The sequence below is a fragment of the Macrotis lagotis genome, chromosome 5 (assembly GCF_037893015.1).
Source record: "Macrotis lagotis isolate mMagLag1 chromosome 5, bilby.v1.9.chrom.fasta, whole genome shotgun sequence".
Classification (NCBI taxonomy): Eukaryota; Metazoa; Chordata; class Mammalia; order Peramelemorphia; family Peramelidae; genus Macrotis; species Macrotis lagotis.
Window position 1 is genome coordinate 112,365,546 of NC_133662.1, and position 22,008 is coordinate 112,387,553.

At 34.3% G+C, this 22,008-nt stretch overlaps 1 protein-coding gene and 1 long non-coding RNA gene across 18 annotated transcripts in view; one reads left to right on the plus strand and one right to left on the minus strand.

Moving 5' to 3' along the window:
* The window catches only part of CDK19 (cyclin dependent kinase 19), a 192,409-nt gene that overhangs the window by 112,857 nt on the left and 57,544 nt on the right, over positions 1–22,008 (minus strand). For 13 of the 14 annotated variants that reach the window (XM_074187354.1, XM_074187364.1, XM_074187352.1 and 10 more), the window contains one exon: positions 16,190–16,265. In XM_074187354.1, the coding sequence (XP_074043455.1) occupies positions 16,190–16,265 (76 nt within the window). Of the gene's footprint in view, positions 1–13,107; positions 13,299–16,189; positions 16,266–22,008 lie in introns of all 14 variants that reach the window. The other variant, XM_074187355.1, reaches the window with a different exon arrangement.
* Positions 1–22,008, plus strand: part of LOC141487809 (uncharacterized) — a 210,948-nt gene that overhangs the window by 51,298 nt on the left and 137,642 nt on the right. For all 4 annotated transcript variants that reach the window (XR_012468518.1, XR_012468517.1, XR_012468519.1 and 1 more), the window contains one exon: positions 5,153–5,250. This is a non-coding gene — a long non-coding RNA (uncharacterized LOC141487809). The remainder of the gene's footprint in view (positions 1–5,152; positions 5,251–22,008) is intronic.

Below are 22,008 nucleotides of genomic sequence, written 5' to 3' on the forward strand. Positions count from 1 at the left end.
CTGATTTTCTTAGTCTTTTCCATTCTTGCTTAATTTCTTTGAATGTGTTATTTATTCATTTGTAGTTATTTTGTATGTAATTCTGATGATCCTTAAATATTTCTATTTTCACTTTCACTGAAATACAGAGGGGTATAGTGGAAAGTACACTGGATATAACTAAAGGTAGGAGAAAGGGGTTAGTTAGCACCCTTGATAAGAATGAAAATTTAAAGTATGCTAGAACCTTTAGTGGAATGGCAGATAAAATTTAATATAGAAAATTTTAAAGCTTTAAATTGGGTCATAAACATGAATACAAGATGGAAGAGAGAAGGGTAGATATATTTTAAGAAAGACAATGATAAATTGACACACTATGATAAAGGTCCCACATTCATGCCAAAAAGATTCATTTTATCATAGCATCAGATATGGAAGATGCATTCATATATACCTAATCCAAATCCCTTATTATACAAATGAGCAAACTCAAGCACAAAAAGGTTAAAGCTACATAGTCCAAAACTCTTATTTCTATTTTACCATTGAATGGGAAAGTTCCGGGTAGTCTTCTCAGGGTTAAAAAAAAAGTTTTTGTCAAGAAAATCTTGCATTCCAAAGGAGGCTCAGAATCACCTGTTTTATGATAAGACTATTTTTACTGACTTGGAGGACATTTTAATCACAGACATTACTTCATTCTGGTAAGCAGAGTTACTGAAGGTCACTAGGATTTTTTCATCTGGCAGGAAAAATATTATGAAAAACCTCTCATTCCTTTTTTGTCTGCTGCTGAGATATATTGTCCCTCTGGAGATGCAGCCTATGGGGGGAGGGGTTAGGGAGGAGGAACTGCAAATAGAATATATATATATATATATATATATATATATATATATATATATTTGCTTTATAATGCCTTGGCACAGTTCTCTGATTTGAGAGAAAGACAGAGACAGAGAGAATAAAGACTTTCTTTTGCTCTGACTCAGTCTCTGAGAATTTTCTTTAGAGTAAATTTTATCACACACACACCATATTACCTCTTACCAAAAGGAACTTCTCCTAGCTTGGAGAAGTGAAGATTCAAGGAAATATATGATGGCTGTCTTTAATTATTTCAAGAACTATAATATGGAAAAATAATTAAACTTGTTCTATTTGGACACATCAGATGAAAGCAGGAGTAATGGGCAGAAGTTATCAAGAACATTAAATTTACATTTTAAATAAGAAAAAAACAGGTGGAACTAAAACTGGCTTCAAAGAAAACCTAGAAGACCATCTGATGTTATAAAAGGAACTTTTTTTTCATGTTTGAGTGGGACCAGAATTCCAAAACCATATGATTATGTGAATGATATTTGAGGGTAATGATGGGGGGGGGAAGATTTAATTAAACAAGTATGAAGAGTGAGGAAATGACTTAAGGATACTATGATAGAAGTTCTAGGAATTTTCATTGTCTTTAGGGATTGGCTATCCTGATTCTTGTTACATCTCCTATTTCATTTCATAACCTAGAACTATTTTTCTCAATAGAGATGTTGCTATTACTACGCAATGTTTAACAGATATAATTAAAAATGAAACAAATAGGGACAACTAGGTGGCACAGTGGATAGAGCACCAGCCCTGGAGTCAGGAGTACCCCAGTTCAAATCTGACCTCAGACACTTAGTAATTACCTAGCTGTGTGGCCTTGGGCAAGCCACTTAACCCCATTGCCTTGCAAAAAGCTAAAAATAAAAAAAAGAAAAAGAAACACATAGTAAGGGAAAGGGAAAAAGAAAAATATTATCTTGAGGTAACAATGCTATAGACAAGAGTGGGAAATAGTGAGAAAGAAAAGAAAATGAAATGTCCTTGAATATCCAGAAAGACTATCTGAGGTTTAATTAAAGGAAGAGTGAATGGGTAAAGGAGAATAAGCATTGATTAAGCACCTTCTATGAGCAAGGCATTTTGCTAAATGCTTTTTAAATATCATCTCATCTGATCCTCACACACCCTGGGAAGTGTGACCTATTCTTATCCCCTTTTTACAGTTCAGAAAACAATGACTTGTTCATATTGGCAGGAGTCAAACAAAAGTCCTCCTGACTTCAAGCCTTGTTCTCTTTGGAAGAAAACAGAAGGGTCACGTAGGAAAAGAGCAGATCGATTACATCCTTATGTAGGGTGGGAACAGATACCCACAGCTCCAGTCTATCTTTCTAGTCTCGTTATTTCCCTGCCATACTCTAGTCCAGCCCTTTTGACTTTTTCCTGTTTTTTTTTTATGGAAAGCAGGCTATTTTTCCATTTTCATGCCTTTGCAATGTACAGACAAACTCTATATCTGGAATGCTCTCTTTCTGACTATATCCATTTCCTAGAATCCCTCACTGCCATCCAGATGCAAATAAAGTTCTACTCTTCCTGAAAGTCTTTTAAGCCCCAAATGTTAGTACCTTCTTTCACTCCCTAAATGCAAGCATTTAATATCCTTGATTTTGTATTCATGTACCACATATTTATCTCATTCCAGGGGAGTTGGAATTGTTTCACTTTTTATTTCATATTCCCAACACCAAGCACAACACCTTTTTTTTTTTACCTTCCCTCCCTAGGTTTCAGTGTCCTCATTTGCAAAATGAAAGAAAAGTTATGCTATATAAGTTTTCTTTCCATTGCAAATTCCATCATTTTATATTCCCCAAAGAAAGCACAACTTACTAATACAAAACTAAAATAACTTCTCTTAAAAGTCCAACAAGGATTCTTGTACACACAGAGATTAATTATAAACAATACTCACAATTTTCTCTGGGACTACTAGTTAACTGTTACCTGAAAATCTCTGAAAAAAGTTTAAAGATTTTGACAGGAATTCTAGCTAACATTGTAAATCCTTTGTTGTTTTGGAATCTTGGGGGCTAAGGAATTAAACTTAATGAGGTGGGGGGAAGGAATACATCACCAAAATACAATGACCTATGTTCAAAAAAATGAAAAAAAAGCACAGATCCTGAAAAATAAACTCAACTTCCCATAAAAGTCATAATTTTTAGTTCTTTCACTTAAAACCCACTATAAATGATGAAGAAGTTGAAATTTATTTGTATCTTTAAAGTACCAGACAAATATTCAAATCCTAGACAGAATAGGTTTAAAGTAGTTTATTTTAGAAAAGCAATTTGACAATTGAATTTGGAAAAAACCTATCATATAAAAAATAACATTTCTAAAAACTTTTCTTAAAGTCTTTTTTGGGAGTTTATCCACAACAATGACAAAACATGAAAATCATAGAGTGGGGTCTCAGTTCCAGAGTCAAGTCTACATAAGAATAACCAGGGCAAGAATTCCAGACAAGAGAGGAACCTACAATTCTACTGCTCTGAATCTGTATAATCTGGAAACAGAAAGAATCTACTGGACACTTACTGAAATCCCAAGAAGAAAATTCCCAGGAATATCAGAGGCAAATTCAGCACTTCTATATTAAAGCATGGATAGAGCACTGGCCCTTGAGTCAGGAGGACCTGAGTTCAAATCCAACCTCAGACACTTACTTAATAAATACCTAGCAGCTTATGTGACTTTCTGGCAAATCCCTTAACCCCACTGCCTTGCAAAAAAAATTTTTTTTAAAGCCTTCTACATCAAAGCAAAAATACTACAAAAAGCCAGAAAGAAAGAACTGTTTAGAAATTCTATGAAGTACCTAGTACTTCAAATAGTTAATTACTGAGGAGCCAAAGTCAGGATCACAGCAATTTAGCAATCATTACCATAGGGAGCAGAAAACTTCGAAAACAATATTCCAAAAAGCAAAGGATAAACTCATAACTTAATCCTGCTAAGTTTAAATTTATGGGGGGGACCATTAAAGAAACAGAGAACTTCCAAGAATGCTTGATAAAAAGAATAAAGTTTCATAGAAACTTCATAGAAATTCAAACCCAAGAGTTAAGAAAACAGAAAAAGGTATACACATACACACCAAACCACCATAAGAAACTAAAAACAAGGATAAATAGCTTATATTCAAATATGGGGAGATGATACATGGGGGTTGCTATCACCAGCCATTCAAATGTCAAAGGTGGAATCCAATTAGACAAGGTCTAGGAGTGATTCTGTTACATCTTGATCTTAAAAGAAAAATGGAAAGAGAGGGAACTAGGGATATACTTGGGGGAGAAGGGAGAGTATTAAGGGGAATTATCTCATGCAACGACGGTGCAGAAGTAGAAGAATATTAGGGGAGAATTTGGCACTTGAATTTCAGTATCACCTGAACTGATCAAAGGCAGAAAAAAATAGAAAAGCACACAGTCAGGCAGAAAAAAAAAGAATTCGCTCAACAGGAAAATAAGAGGGGAAAGGGAAATTTGAGGGAGTAGGGCATGAAGAGGAAGAATTGTTCTAAGAAGTAGTTTGGATGCCGTTCTAAAAATCTAAAAATGCACAAAAAAGATTTACAATGCTTTTTGAGGTACCAAAGACTTAAATCTGAGGGGGTGCCTATAAATTGGGGAATGTCTGAAGAGTATCAGTATATAAATGATAGCACTATTGTGCTATAAGAAATCAAGAATGGGATGGTTTCAGAGAAAGCTCAGAAGATTTATGAACTGACTCTGAGTGAAGTGAACAAAATCTGGAGGACAATTTATAAAAAAACAAGAAAAGGATAAAGGCAAACAACTCTGAAAGAATTGAGGACACTAATCAGCATAATAATCAATTATAATTCCATAGGACTAACAATGAATAGACAGGTAAAGGACTGAGAGTGCAGAATGAGACAAAGTTTTTGGACATGGTCAATGCAAAAATTTGTTGTGTTTGACTCTGTAACAAGGATTTTTCTCATTCTCTTTTGGGGGGAGGTGCAGAGGTGAAGGAGAAGAAAAAACAAATTTTTCCTGAATGAAAACCATGTGTGTTTAATTTTTCACAGCTATCCTTGAGGAAGCCATTTATAATTGGTTCCTTCATATCCTTTCCTCTTTCTTCCTAATTCATATGAGACTGAATTTCATCTTCATCTCTCAACTAAAACTGTTCTCCAAAGTAATCAAAGATCTCTTAATTACCAAGTTTAAAGGGTCTCTCTCAATCCCCATTCTTCTTGCCCTCTCTGACATTGCTGAACATCTTCTTTCTCTCATCTTTACAGATCTATGTGATACCACTCTGTCCTGGTTCTCCTACGACCTATCTGGCTGCTACTAATATGTCTTTGATGGATTTTCAACCAGGTCACATCTTGTAAAGGTGAGTGTTTCACAGAGGTCTGCCCTAAGCCAGTTTCTCTTCTCCATCTATACTCTCCCTTGGTGACTTCATCAACTCCCATAGATTCAATTATCATCTATATGATGATGATGATGCCCAGTCCTATTTTTCCACCTCAAATTTTCTCCTGACTTCTAGTCTCCCATCTTAAATTGTCTCTATATCTCTTAAACTAGATAGGCCATAAGCATCTTAAACTCAGTACGTCCAAAACTAAACTGTCTTTCTCAAAAAAAAAACTTCTTTTAAAAATCATCCTTATTTTATTCTCAGTTTCTCAATTTTTTTCTCAACCTTCAAATCTACCTGTCTTAAACTGAAAATAGAAAACAACTGTTATAGAATTGTAGCAAAAAAGTGCAGTTAGTTATCTCTATGCTTCATTTATCATGCTAACTGAAATTATTATTTGTGTGAATAGATAGAAAGGTATTTTTTCAAAGTTTTCAAATTTTTTTCTCAATTTCTTACTGTACATTTTTTTTTAACATTTTTAAATTAGGTTCCAAATTCTTTCCCTCTATTTTTTTCTCCTTCCCTGAGAAGTTTTTTTTCAGCCTTTTGATTTTGTTTGATGGAATCTTGTTGTCTCATATATTCATTAGTTTCTATTTGGCCATTTCTAATTTTTTCTTCTTCAGTTTTATTTTCTTCAGTTAGCTTTTTTGTTTCCTTTTCCATTTGGATAATTTTACTTTTTGCTGAGTTGCATTCCTTTTACAGTTGGTCAATTTGAGTTTTAGATGAGTTGTATTGCTTTTCTAGATGGTCAATTTTATTTTTGAAGTTACATTTTTTTCCAGTTAGTTTAACTTTTAAAGCAGGTGATTTCTTTAATCAATTTTTCATAATTTTCCTACATAGCTCTCATTTCTTTTTTCCATTTTTCTTCTCTCTTTCTCTCTCCCCCCTTTGGTTTTTAAATTCTTTTTTAAGCTCTTCTATGAGGTTTTGGATTTGAGTACAATTTATAGACTTCTTTGAGACTTCCCATGCAGGTAATTTGTCACTGCTTTTTTCTTCTGAGCTGCATAGTAGATTTCTATAGTAAGTGCTCTTTAGATTTTTTTGCTCATTTTGATCCTTTGAGCTCTGCTCCTGGGGTATAGGCAGTATAGTCTCGAGCTTTACATGCTGGGGCTAGGGTCTGATACCTGGTTACTGCTGGTCAAGATGTTACCTATGCAGCCCAGGCCTAGCCTATACACAAGTTTGCTTCCTCCTTTTTGTCCAAGCTCAACCTCTACAGCGCTTTGTTCACAACCCAGTCCTGACTTTTGTCCCTGTGTTCCCAGGGTTCACTTTGTCTGGTTTTCCAGCTAGTTGCTGGGCCCTGGACTGGCTTTTCTGCTCTCCTGCCTAGTTGGGCTTGACTTCCCCGCCCCCCCCCCCCCCGCCCCCGAGACAGACCTTCACTGTAGATCCTGTAGATCCTCCACAATGTCTACAGGTGAAAACTTGTTTCGATCCTTTTTTGTTGTTGTTTTGGTGGAATTTGTAGCTTCAATGTCTGTGTATAAGCTTCATTTAGCAATATATAGGGAAAAGCTCATCTTCATACTGCCATCTTGGCTCCACCCCAGAAAACACTGTACACATTAACTGCAACATTGTGAGATGATCAACTATGCTGGACACATCTTTCAGTTGTTCACTGACCAAGGACAATTCTGACAGATTTGTTAATGGAAAACGCCATCCTCAATCAAAGAAAAAACTATGGATTCTGAATACAGACCAAGTATACTACCTCCAATTTAAGCTTCTTTTATTTTTTCCTTTCTTTCTCATAGTTTCACCCCCTTAGTTCTAATTCTTCTTTCACAAAATGACTGATATGGAAATGTGTCAAATTTACTTGCTGCCATGGGGAGGGGAGAGGGAAAGAAGGGTGGTAGAAAAATGTGGAACTCAAAATCTTGCTCGTTATAAGAAAGTTGGCCATAAATTTTTAACCAAAATAATTCACAAAACAACCTACTAAGGCATGGAACTGTATAATTAATGGTGGTAAACAGAACAATGCGATCACAGTTTTTCTTAAGTATTAGGAAATGTAGAGAAATATTGTGAAGAAAATCTATACTTGGTTTGGCTTAGCCACCAGCTTGAAGGAAAAAAAAACTTATAACCTAAGATCTAACATGAAAACTGTAAGAAAAATCAAGTATAAAATAATTTTATATATTGTTTTAAAATTCCAATATAACTAATTGTATATTCTGTGATAAACTAAAATATAACATATTTCATTTTAATATGATAGATAAAATTAGGGTATACAATTAGAAAAATACTAGACCATAAGACTTATTTCTATAAAATTTTAAGATTTCCTTCAAAGGAGTTTTAATACAACATATACACATACACCATTCCTTCTCTACTGCATCAGTTCAATTTTGCAAGTCACACAAAAAAAGCAATTGATTTTCTCTGATTGACAGGAAAAATCATTAGTGGCATTCTACTTAAGTTTAAACAGTTATACACCAAGGTATCATGATAGTAATGTGTCGAGGGTAGCTTTCCTTCCTTCCCCTTCCAACATTACAAAATGAGCAATACAACTGGTAGCAACAGAAGTTAATAAGTAAAGGCACAAGATCAAAAACTTTCCCAATACCAAATGAAGAAATATGATTAAGAAAGCATGCAGGCCTAAACATTTACTATTTAAATCCTAACACTCCATACTGCTTGAGCTGAACTACTTAAAGAATAATATTATAGTTGGCTATTTTATTAACAAGACTTTAAAATTGTTTTTAAGTACTAAGAGCAACAGTCTTTTGTTTTTGTATTTTTGGCAAGGCAATGGGGCTAAGTGACTTGCCCAAGGTCACACAGCTAGGCAATTAAATGTCTGAGATCACATTTGAAATCAGGTACTCCTGACTCCAGGGCCAGTGCTCCATCCACTGCACCACCTAACTGCCCCCAAGGGCAACAATCTTAAAAAGGCATAATACTTCACAATTTATCTCATTTGGTTCTCCCTAAAGCACAAGAGGTAAAAAAGGGAAAATGTTGCTATTTTCCAGATAAAAAAATTTGAATCTCAGTGACTTCTAGTAACTTTCCCATGGTTACATAGTTGTTAAAGATAATTACAGAATTTCAAAGTTAAAAGACATTCAAAAAACTCACCGAGCCCAATTTCCTTATGACTCCAAGTGAATATCTTTAATAATGGAAAAACCACTATCTCCTGAGGCAGCTCACTGAACACCTTTCCTTATTAGGAAGCTTTTTCATCTGTTAATTCAAAATTCACATCTCTCCAGTTTCTACCTACTCCTACAAGTTGAGCTTGCCGAGGTCAAGGCATCTTTCATGTGGCAGTTATTCAAATGGTTGAAGATCACCTATCATGTACAGTTAATTATATACTTCTCTAAGCTACACATTCTCAGTTCCTTCATCTGATCCTTATAAGATCATGACTTCTAGACCCCAAACTAAACTAAGGCTCCAGTTATGATCAATCAGGGTAGAGTGCAATAAAACTATTGCATTCCTCTTTATGGAAACTATCTCCCTAAAACTAAGGTAGCATTACATTTTTTGAATTCCATAAAAATAGCTAAGAATAACCAAAATTCATATAGTAGCTTAATTTATTATCTTATTTAATTTATACAAAAACCTGTACGGTCCTATTATTATCCACATTTTATCAAAAAAAAAAAAGTGAGGCAGAGAGGTTTAGACACTTGACCAGGGTTATGGAGCCAAATCTTCCTAGAAATCAATAGTTCTTTATCACAGTCTTCATTTTTTGGTGTGAGTTTTACAATGCATACAATTATTACTACAGTAGTATTTGAATATATGCTGGGTTGGGATACAAATTCAGAAGAATTTTACTGATAAGGGTGAGCAATCAAAAGTCAAATCCAACAAAGCCTCTCTTCATAAATGATACTTTTCAAAGATTTCTATATTAACTTTTCCACATTAATTAGGTCATTTAGTAAAATGATAGCTATCCATATTTAAATCTGGATTAATATTATATGAAGTAAACTAGTTTGGGATATCATAAAATATGTTTTGATTCTATTTGTTCTTCTTAAGCAAGAGATTTTCTTCTCTGTTGCATTCTTGGACTTTTGACAAAATGATTTCCAAATTTACCATGTTCTGATAAGTTAAAACAAATATACAAAAATAGTTTGTCTTTATTATTAAAGGGAATTATCTATCAGTTAGATTTTATTGGTATCAGGAAATAAAGGTGTTTTGTGAGTTTATCTTATAACTACTCTGTTACTATAGCAGGATCTAAATTCTTACTACTAAGAAAAAGTAGTATTGTAAAAAAATTGCGTTGTCTTGGATTTTCTAGATAGGCATTATATCTTCTACAAAGAGATTTTTAAAATGCCTTATTACTATTTCTAAAAAGTCTAAATCTACATGAGTATGCTTCTAGTGTTTTTCCATTTTAATAAACTATTAGCTGATGACATAGTTTATCATGCCATGCTGAGCTTAAAATTCTTTATTGTTTATAAATAACATTTTACTGAAAGCTGTCTTTTCACCTAATGTTATGCTCATACAGTCTTTTGGAAATATTATGTTTGTATTGATAGTTATATCAATCTAAAAAACATGAGGTTTTTTTTTAACCAGTTTAGCAAACTATATTCTTATCCTAATTACTCTTACTATACCTTAAAACCCCCCCTAAAGAAAATTCATCTTACACTGGCAACCATGTGGAATTTTTTTCCTGTGAAAATTGATGTTTAGGGGCGGCTAGGTGGTGTAGTGGATAAAGCACCGGCCCTGGGGTCAGGAATACCTGGGTTCAAATCCGATCTCCAACACTTAATAATTACCTAGCTGTGTGGCCTTGGGCAAGCCACTTAACCCCGTTTGCCTTGCAAAAACCTAAAAAAAAAAAAAGAAAGAAAGAAAATTGATGCTTAACTGGAGAAAAGTCCAGTAGAGCATTCTAGGGTTCTTCCCTTCAGAGTTTTTACGGTGTATACATATATATATATATAATTGGTTTTAATTAATTCTAAAAGTTTGTATTGAATGATTTCCTTGTATATGAAGTCAAGATTGTTTTTTTGTTTTTCCAAATTTTTGTAACACTGATAATTCTGGAGATGACGCAACTTGATCAATATCTTCCAAATTCCACTTTAAGATAGCGTCATTTTTTCCAATTCTTTCAAACTTTAAGTTATTTTCTGAGCCTATTTATTTTGCTTTATTGTTCATTGTTTCTGACTTGGGGAAGGAAGAACATTTTTATTACATTCTTCATACATGAAAGGATCTAATAACTTAATGTAGGTATTACTACCCAATGAGTACAGATTGCAACCCACCCATACCTTCTCATTCTGTGCAGTTCTTTTCCATGTATTTTCATAAATCCTCCACAAAGTGGCTTAAGTGCAGCACTTAGGCTATTCACCTGTTATCCTTCACTCATTATAATTTAGCAGACTTCTTTAATCAATCACATACATTCTTCTTGGTTGAAGAACACAAGAATCATGTAAAAATTATTACCTTTAAATTTTTTATGCTATTTTTCAATTTTAGCTTCACTTCCATTGATTTTTATTCTGTAAAGCTCTTCTGCTAGTTCTTGTGAATTTCATACCAGTATTCACCATTATCTCTTCAAATGTGTCATTTACCCAATACCAGCAATTATTTCTTTCTCCAACTATATTATTCTGGTAATTTAGTCTTTCAGTTGCTTTATATTTTTTCCAACTGTTTCAACATATTTCTTCACCTTGATCATTTTCTATTTATGCTCATTTATTCAATTTTTCTTCTCTTTGAAATTTCCATTGTTTGTTGGGGAAGATTGTGGCAGTACCTGTTTCCTTAGTATTTTGACTAGAAAATCATACATGCTTTTTTTTTTCCTTGCAAGGCAATGGGGTTAAAATGACTTGCCACACAGATGGTCACACAGATGATTAAGTGTCTGAGGCCAGATTTGAACTCAGGCCCTCCTAATTCCAGGATTGGTGCACTATCCACTGTGCCACCTACCTACCTGCCCTCATAAATGCTTTATAAAAAATTCTGAGTATCCATTTCCATTTCTTTAGATCACTTCCCTCTTCCCTTCAAAGGAAGCTTGTGCCAGAAAGATAGAAATATGCAAGACTAAAACAGCCAGACTCTTTGACTCAGAGATTCTAAAACTGGACAAAGGGTGATAGAAATCATTATTAGGTCCCACTCCATGACAGGCATTGAACTAGTATTAATGATACAAAAAAGAAAAAGACCCAGCACTTCAGCACACAAATTAGTATACACAAAACAGACACAAGGCAATAGAGGGGGCTAAGGGAAGATGTGAGACTCTCAGCAGTCCATAGAGAAATTCTTAAAATAAATTAGGATTTCTCAGAGACATAAGTAAGAAGGGAGTACATTAAAGACATAGGGAAAACTGGAATGGAGACAAGATTTGGAATACCATAATGGACAGTTTGGTTCAACTACAGGTTGAACCTGGGTGATTAAAGAAGTATTGCCAGGAACAGAGAAGTTTGGAAGAGGAGTGAAGCCAAGGGAAAAAATAAAGAATTCTGTTCTGGCCAAGATGAGTTCACTATGTGTATGAAATGTCCAGTTTGAAGCATTTCATTGTCAGGAGGATGTAAAACTGGAGCTTAGGTGAGAGAAAGGAGATGTTGAGACTATGGGTGTCATCTGTCTAACTACAAGAAACACTGTAATTAAAACAACCAAGCTCAGTCTCAGAGAAGAATTAAGAAAACATACCTACCTCCTCTCTCTTTGAAGAGGCAATCTATGAGTGTAGAACACTATACATGTTGTCAGACATGACGATGGACTCATTAGTTTCACTATACTACTTTTTCTTCATTTTTTTAAATCTTCATTAAAAAGGATCAGTGTGATGATAGTGAAAAGGGGGTTAAACAAAGAATAAAAGATAGCAGTAGACTAAAAACTAAAAAAAAAATAGCAGTAGAACCAATATTTGTTGATGTTTTTTATTTTTCCACTTACATGTTATAAAAGTTTTTCAATAGTCATCCTCTTGCATATATTTCCAATTAAATGTTAAGAAAGTTTTTCAATACTCATCTTTTTGCATATTTAGAAATTACACACTTTTATAACAACCTTCTTCCCACTCCCTTTCCTCAGTGACAGTCTAGTAAAAATTGTATATGTACATTTGAGTTTAACATGTTTACATATTAGTTGTTTTGTGTATGAGAAATTAGGAGTAAGGAAAAAAAAGAAAACCATGGGATGTGAAGGAAAAACATAAGAGAAGTTCTAAAAAAAGTGAACATAGATCCTGTAGGTTTTTTTTTTGCTTGGTTGGTTTTTCCCCCTCTCTGGATGTGGATGGCACTGTACAAAATATGTCTCCCAGGGTTATTCTTGATCTCTAAACTGCTAAGAGGAGTTACATCCATCAGAGTTGACCAACCCACAATGTTATTGTTAATATGTACATTGTGCTCTTGCTTCTGCTCCCTTCACTTAGCATTAAGTAGAACTAATATTTGGGGGGGAAAGGGAGGTAGATAGGAGAACTGAAGTATGATATGCCCTGTAGGCCTCAGGATGCTATTTAATCTTTCTTTACTCTTTGAAATCTACTACCCCAAAATCTGAACTGCCCAACTTATGAGTAACTTTTCTGCCTCTTATCTACAACAAAATCCAAAATGATTTCATTATTTCTTTTTTCATTAACTAGATATTTCCCACTATCAAAACTAGATGAATGGTTCTGTCATCACTTCCTACAGCTTTTGAAAAAAATAAAATAGCTTTAAGAGAAATCAAGAACTTAACCTCTCCTCTGTTTTTAATCAATGCTACAGCAAATATCCAAGTAATTGATGTCATCTGTCTTTACTAAGGCTTTCTGAAGCTCCAAACCAAATTGGTGAATGGTTTCTCATTTTGTTCATCCATTTCGTCATTCCAGTTTGGTAGTGTTGTAGTAGTGTCAAACATGCAGCTTTTGCTGACCTCAACATTCCCTAGCACAAACCAAATTAAACTGTAATTAGGCAATATTTAACATAATTTTTAAAAATACATTAGAACAAAGATAATTGTATTATGTGGTTTTCTCAGATGCCAGGCAACAGGCAGAGATCCTTATGTATGATTTGGTGAACCCAATTTCAATTTTTTTTACTACCACTAGTATACAATCGCACAACCATATTTTCCCTCCAACTGACATCACCCAATTCCTTCTCCTGGCAGTTCATGACTTCACAGAAGTAAAAATTTTTGATATACAATAATGCTACAATGCTTCTTCTATTTCATCTAATTTTTGCTAAATAAGTTATATACTTTTCCGTGCCCATAATCTAACCATGAGGCAAACCTCTGATAATACTTCAATAATATTTATACAATAAAATTTATCTCTTTGAAGTAAGATTCCCAGTTTATCTTCTTACTAGTCTCTGTGTATTTACAAATAGACATATGTGGTCATAGATATTACTACTTACCTTCTAGGGTACTGTCCTCTTGAAAATCATTGATCATTAAATCATTGGTCATTTCCAATGATGTTCTGTTTATGAAGCACCTACTACTTTCTACTGTATTTGGTTTGGGAGAAATAGTTGAGAAATCTTTTTCTTTCCTCTCCCTTTTCAATTTAAAGCCCTCTTTAATAAAATTCACAAAAATTCACAGTATTGGTGAAATGTACCATCCATGTTCAAGAGTTCATTATTCCAGTATATAAACTCAATTCTCAAGAATCATTTTCTCAATCACCTGTCCATTTCCAAAATCCATCCCTTCTTCCAAAGCTCCTATCTTCAACTGGAAGTGGCAATAAATAGATCTGCTTTGCCCCTTTGGTCTTCGATTCCTTTCCCTGGATTCCATAAACCCCAAAAATTCTTTATAGATCTCTTCAACCTGAAGAGATTTATTTATCATTACTAAGTGTCAGTATCACCAAGTAATATACTGAATATATATGCACCACAGACAAGGAACACTCATTTTACTCTTGCTATCATGCTAACAGATGGCCACTTTAGTATCCCTCAACATGGAGTCACCAAACACAACTTGGATATCCTCTACATTAGTAGGTCTTCTGGATCTCCATAAAAATTCCTTGGAACCTAAAAAGCTGTTTCTCGCACAGAAGATACATCTCTACCCTCCTAAGAAACTATCTTATCTATATTAGATAGCCCAAGAATAGTAACATGGTTTTTCTTCCCTGTGTCATCTTCTTCTTCCATACTCCTATCTCCTGACCTAGGTTAGGATTCCCCTCTGCCTACTCAGAATTTTTTCTCTTTTTAGTTTTCCCTTTGAGGTACTTCCATTATTTTAAGAATTTATTCTCTCTGATAACCTGGAGAAGAAAAGATATATGTATAGTCCTTTCAGCTTCAACTCATATTTTAAAACAATGTAGTATATACAATATATAAAGAGCACTAAATAAATGTTTATTGGTTGACTGAATGTCCCTTTGCCTTCCAAACTGACTACAATGGAGATAATAATTCTCACTTATCAAATAGCTTATGTGTATTTGCCTGTCTGGTGCTAAGAAACCTTTTTTTTCTGGGCTTTTCCAGTCTATTCAACCTTCTATTTGCTTGCTCAAGTGCAACTTACCTTCAATAAAGAGATTCCTGTCAAAACCTTAAACTAAACAGAAAGTTATCTCAACTAGTGTCTACAAAGCCTGAGGAAGAAATTCAGTTATTTTCTCCTCCTTCCTTTATATGCTTTTATAAAAAGCTCAGACTTTAACTATCTAATTCTCTCATGCCTCACCTCTTCAATTAATTATAAAGAGATGGTGATTATGCTTCTGCTGCTGCTTGCACTATAATAAAATGTACAGAAATAAATGTTTCATCACACTTTGAAAACTAGTTTGCTCACTTTTAGAAGAGCATCTCTTTACAATTAATTCATACAATAAAGTCATGAGTGAATTTCTAGCTACTATTTCACTCTTAAGAATTTTTTCCAAATTATAAATGTGGGTTATGCCATAGACTACTGTCTCCTGCTTCCTGATCTTGATAATCAAAAGGCAAATCCACTGTGAACAGGTCTTCAAGCTAATATTTATCTCTAACGTGAAATTTACAGGAAAATCTGGAAAAGTGATTCGGTCTAGAAGGGTAATTAAGGAAACAGCTCGATCAGGACTGTGATTTGAGGGAAAAACAAAGGGTATGAGAAAACTTTCATCTTGACTCTAATCATACATCATTTGTCCTTTTGCATTCAACCATCATTTTCGCTACTTTTCCAGTAAGCAACTTGTGATAAAGTTTTGCATTCATGGAAATCAGTCAGGCCTAAAGGTTGCAAACTCTTTTTACAAAACACTTACAATAGAATTTATCAGCATATATACCTTCAGAAACTTTAGTATAGTCTTGGAAAAATGCATAATAAATTTTTAAATTATATTAATAATACATTTAAAATATTAAGTTATTAAAATATTCACAAAAAAAAGAGTCACCATAAAAGAAATCAATGTTAACATAACATAACAGTACCCTAGAAGGTAAGTTTTGTTCCTTAAACTTTCCCCTATTTTATATGTACAAATGCTATCACTTTCCTCCTTAAGTTTCCCTATTCTTCAAAACAGTCTCCTATAAAACAGAAAAATGAAACAACCATCAAATTATCACTTAGATTTCAAAACTTTTTAATAATGTGTACTATGATCTTATGAATATTATCACCCCAAAACTACTCAAAAGGGATGCTGCCTCTTTCACAAACATTTAACTGAAGAATCATTGAATCTTTATAAATTAACATGTATTCATAAAAATAGCTTCTTAATATTAACACCATCTAAAATAACTGATATGATAAAATAAGAACTATGTTTATATCTACTTACTGCAATCTCTCTACAAGCCGACATGGATATTCCTGTGCCTTCAATTTGCTTCAATGCATATTCCTTTTCATCTTTTCTGCACGTAAACAAAAAATCATCATTTTATTTTTCTACCAGTTATCTTCAGGCTTAAAAATATAAATGCAGATACAGTCATCTCCCTAAAATGAATCATGAAATTAAATGAATACAGATTCTCAATGTTAAGAAAGCCTTTCCAAAATTCTGTGCAAATCTTCATAAATATTTTTGATGTTACCATCTGAACTACAGAAAGGTTAACTTTTAAGAAGAAATTCATAGTGATTTGCAATAAAAACCACTGACACAAAATTTTGATCAAAACATTAAGTCACTAATCACAATATTGACATAAAAATGTGATTTTTTTTGAAATTATGAGTTTTTAGGAATAAACAAGGATATAAACTAAAGTATATTACAGGAAAATATCAGTGCTCACTCAAAATCAAGATTCTACCGAAGTATTCTTTTTTTTTAAGTTTTTTCCAAGGCAGTGGGGTTAAGTGGCTTGCCCCAAGGCCACACAGCTAGGTAATTATTAAGTGTCTGAGGCCATATTTGAACTCAGGTACTCCTGACTCCAGGGCTGGTGCTCTATCCATTGCACCACCTAGCCACCCCGTACTGAAGTATTCTAATAGAACAATTCACTAAAAAATGCAAATTACTGGTAGTCTTATGTCTTAAAAGTAGTGCAAGGTGGCATATTTTGAAATATTCACAAGAATCAAGAGTTCTCATAGACAGGAATGTTTGCTCACTAACATGTAGGTGTTTTTTTGTGGCACAAACATAATATTATTACTTCTATTACCAGAAATTTTTTATACACAATTATCACTGCTTATCATTTCCTTAGTAAAAATTACAATGGGATCTCTCAACAAACACTACCACCTGAAGAAATAAAATATGAGGTAAAAGGCTATAGGGTGAAATACCAAACCTTAGGAGATAAAGACTAATACCAGTAGAATCAAAAATTTCTAAAGTACCTGTTGCATGTCATGGCTGTAAAAGTTCAATATGGCAGAGAAACAACCAAACAAGAAACGATTCTGATATCATATATTCACCTAATCCTATAAATATATCTGGGTAGCTTTATAAAATAGTATGCAAGGGCAGCTAGGTATGCAGTTAGACCTAATTTTTCCCTTCTCAATCTTACCATTTGATATAAAAATCACTGTCTTTTCTAAATTTAAGAGCTATTTTTAAAACACTTTAATATGTGCAAATCAAAATTATTGGATACTTAAATATATATATATATATATATATGTACTTTCAACAGCTGAAAAAATCCATTTTCAAAAATTCTTCTATAAAAGATTAAAGCCACTTAAGCCCATCTGCCTTGCAAAAACCTAAAAAAGATGGAAGCAAAAAACTGAACTCTGGCAAAGAAAAAAATTTAAACTAGTAGAAAAAAAGTGGGAAAATTCAAAATATTCTTCAGTTAACTTTACTTTCAAATTGGCATCAAATTTTTTAACACATTAATTGAGAGCTAATTATACTGTAGGTAAAAGAAAAACATTCAGGGGCAGCTAGGTGGTACAGTGGATAGAGCACCTGACCTGGAGTCAAGAGAACCTGAGTTCAAATCCAGACTCAGACACTTAATAATTGCCTAGCTATGTGACTTTGGGCAAGTACTTAAGCCCACTGCCTTAAATAAATTTTAAAAATTCCAGGAAAAAAAAAGAAATAATCATTGGTTTGCATTAAGAAGCTGCAGAAGTAGAGATGCAAAATAAGGAGCAAGGAACCAGTCAAATATTTTTGTCCTACATTATTGTATGAGTTAATGCATCAGAATATCTTTATGTTCTGATTTAATATTTTCAAGTAAATTTCATGAGTGCAAGAAATATTTTTAAGTATCAAATGGTTAATACTACAATTCTGTTAAATACTAAGAACAAAATGTTATATTAGAATTCAGACAAATTTTTCATATGTAACCATAATTTAAACAGAAAGTTTAATTTTTCCTTCATATAAAATATTTCATAAGCTCAAAAATTGTATAGTTTTATTTTTAATGCTGTGAGGAAGATACAATCTGGATGAGTCATAGTTGCCATAGGAACCATAAGATTCTTTTTATACAAGTGAAAGAATAAAATTATCGCATATTAATGCCTTTTGAATTCTAAATCTAGACTGGCAGAGGAATTTGATAAACTTGAGAAATACAGTATGAACAAAAGGACTCTTCCTATATTCAACAATTCAATCAACATTTATTAAGCATCTTTTGTATGTAGAGCACTAAGTTAAACACTAAACAAGACACAAAATTAGGTACAGAATCCCTGTCCTCTAGGGGCAGCTAGGTGGCATAGTGGATAAAGTACCCCACTGGCCCTGGAGTCAGGAGTACCTGGGTTCAAATCCGGTCTGAGACACTTAATAATTACCTAGCTGTATGGCCTTGGGCAAGTCACTTAACCCCGTTTGCCTTGCAAAAAAAAAAAGAATCCCTGTCCTCAAGAAACCTAAATCTAATAGGGAGGTGTAGCATATAGAAGGTAACTTTAATACAAAACATATAATTAATTCACTGGTACAGGAAATTGCCAGGTGGAAAAAAGTCCCTCAACAAATGCGGATCAAGGGGCAGCTAGGTGGCACAGTAGATAGAGCACTAACCCTGAAGTCAGGAGGACCTGAGTTCATTCCGGCCTCAGACACTTAATAATTACCTAGCTGTGTGACCCTGAGCAAGTTACTTAACCCTTTTGGCCTTATAAAAAACAAAAAAAACAAAAGAAGAAAAAAACAAATGCAGCAGCTTCTCTTCAAATTTACAGCCTGGCGTTGCCTAGAGTACACAAGTTCAATGGCTTGCCTGGGATGGCAGTGCCAGGATAAGTCAAAGGTAAGACTTTAACCCAGATCCTCCAGTTTCAAGGACAGTTGTCTAGTTTATACAATCTGTATCTAGGCCATTAAAGAGGTACAAAAAATACTTTGTGAAAAAGAACAAGAGTATCAGTTTGAAGGGTCAATAAAGAGAGCTTTATGGAGGAAGTAGTTAAATCCAATATTAAAAACAGACTTTGAAAGGAGAGAAGGAATTTCGAGAGGCAAAGCTGAGGTGGAATATTCTAGTGAGAAATAATATAACATAAGCGAGGTCACAGAAAGAAGCACAAAATGTTCAGGGGACAGTTGTTTGAGAAAGGATATAGCAGGAAGCAACAGTCAATAAGAATATTAATTATGAGATCTAATGGTATAAAAAGTCTTAAATGTCAGGCAAAGAAGTCACAAAAAAAGTTGAAGCAAATAAGTTTACTCATGGGGAAGCTACAAGTAAAACAGGTGGACTAAAGTGGGAAAAAGTGAAGTCAGGAAGACTGGTTAGGCAGCTGCATGGAAGGTTTGGGGGAGGACAGAAAAAAACATTTTGGAGACAGAAATGAGAAGTCTTGGATCCAAGACAGGGAAGTCAATAGGAAGAAATACAGTGAATTCCACTACCCCTGCCCCCCCCCCCCAAAGTCTCTAAATTGATGTAGAAAATGTACCAGACTAAATTCTAATCAGAAATTCCAAGAAAAAAAAATCACAGTGAGTCATTTTCCCAGCAGAGGTTAGGATAGGAAGGCAGACAGGCCTGAAGACACTGGGGATAACATACCATCAGAGGCACCTCCACGGAACATTTTGGTGCGCAGTGAAGCTGCACAAGATGAGGTTCCAAATCCAGAATGGAGGAACTCAAACTAGAAGAAGTGGTTAAGAACAGGTACCAACTGGGAATTCTCTCACTCATTACCCAGTCTCAGGACAGAGATCCAGGGTACACTGAGAAGCAAGTTCAACAGCCAAGTGTGCCTTTGATCCCAGGAATGGATGCAGTAGGGTCCCCTTTCCAGACTCCAGTTCAGTCTGAATGTCATCCCCAGTGTCTGTCTCCCTGTGCTGAGCTAGGTTGGAAAAAGGACTCCCCATGCTCATGTGTGTTTGTTTAATTCCTGATCAAGATCAGTCTGATAGATTTTCTGGATCCATTTGGAGGAGATTTGGTCACAGGGCGAGGATAGATGAGATCAGAGGAATTACAGCTGAACCTAGCAGCTTTCTACCAAAACTTCAAGAAGCAAACCCAAAGACCTATTGCTGCTCAGACCCAAACCCAAGTTAGGAACTTGCAGCACTCAGAGCAGGGAGAGAGCATTCAGACTTTGTTCCAAGTAGACACCTTAGGAGCACTGAGAGCTTACATATTTAATTCTTGGTTATCTGTCAGATTCTGGGCTAAGCACTGAGGATAAAAACACAAAACAAAGGCAGTCTCTGTCCAAAGAGCTTACAGTCTAATAGGGAAGACAACACACAAAAGAAAGGTGCAGAGGGAAAAGGAAGAAAAAGATCCCCACCACAGGGAACATGATGGAAAAGTATAAAGGAGAGTAGTCAAGTGGGAAATGAATCCATGACCCAAGTCTGCAGTGATCTTGGAAGAAAATAATACTCAATTAGCACTCCCCCCCACAAAAAAAAAAATAGATCAAAGCAGACCTCCAATTCAAAAGTATACAGAATATAAGCAAAACATCAAGTCCAAAGTCAGGATATAAGCTGAAAGAATGGACAAACAAAAACAATTTCACCATACAAAAGCTAGCTATTATGGCACCAGACCTGGAGTCAGGAGTACTTGAGTTCAAATCCGACCTCAGATACTTAATAATTACCTAGCTGTGTGGCCTTGGGCAAGTCACTTAGCCCCATTTCCTTGCCAAAAAAAAAAAATTATTATGGTGATAGGAACATTCAAGACATAAACCCAGGAGAGCATAGCCGTAAAACATATACAAGTCAAAATCTCAGAGGAAAACCGTTTAAGCATAAGTTCAACTATATAGTTCCAAGAAAAGTAGAATAAAGAACAAAAGTAAAGTTTTTAAATTTTTTAAACTTCTATTTTAAAGCGAATAAAAGTTTTTAAAATTTTTCTACAAATGAAATAAAAAATGAAAAAAGTTATGAAAGGATAAAACTGGAAGGGCATTTAATAATTTGAAACAAGAAGAACAAAGCTTACCCAAGAAAATAATTCCCTAAAAATGAGAATAAACCTAGTAGATACTAGTAACTCAATGAAATAACAAGAAATAGTAAAACAAAGTAAAAAGATTAACCAACCTCCCCAACCCCCCCCATACACACAAACACAACTGACAGAAGAAAATATATAGCAAAAAACATGGAAGAAAGAATGAGGGAAAAAACATTTAACAATCATTAAGAGGGGCGGCTAGATGGCACAGTGGATAAAGCACCGGCCCTGGAGTCAGGAGTACCTGGGTTCAACTTTGGTCTCAGATACTTAATAACTGCCTAGCTATGTGGCCTTGGGCAAGCCACTTAACCCCATTTGCCTTGCAAAAACCTAAAAAAAAAAAAAACAATCATTAAAAAATCTTAGATGTATTCATATCCAGAAATCTTACAGAAAACTGTCTAGATCTCTGAGAACTCGAAGGCAAAGTGGAAATAGGAAGAATCCACTTCCTGAAAAAAACTCCAAAATGAAAACTCTTAAGAATAGAATAACCAAAGCCAAAACATTCAAGACAGAGAAAAAATAAGACTTCTATAAGAAGTCAGAAAGAAAGAATTCAAATACCAAGAAGTTAAAGTTAGGACCATTCACAATTTAGCAGCCACCATTATAAAGGAGTGGAGCTATTCCTGAGACAAAAGACACACGTTTATATTCAAGAATAACTTACCCAGCAAAACTAAATAAAATCTTACAGAGGAAAAAAATG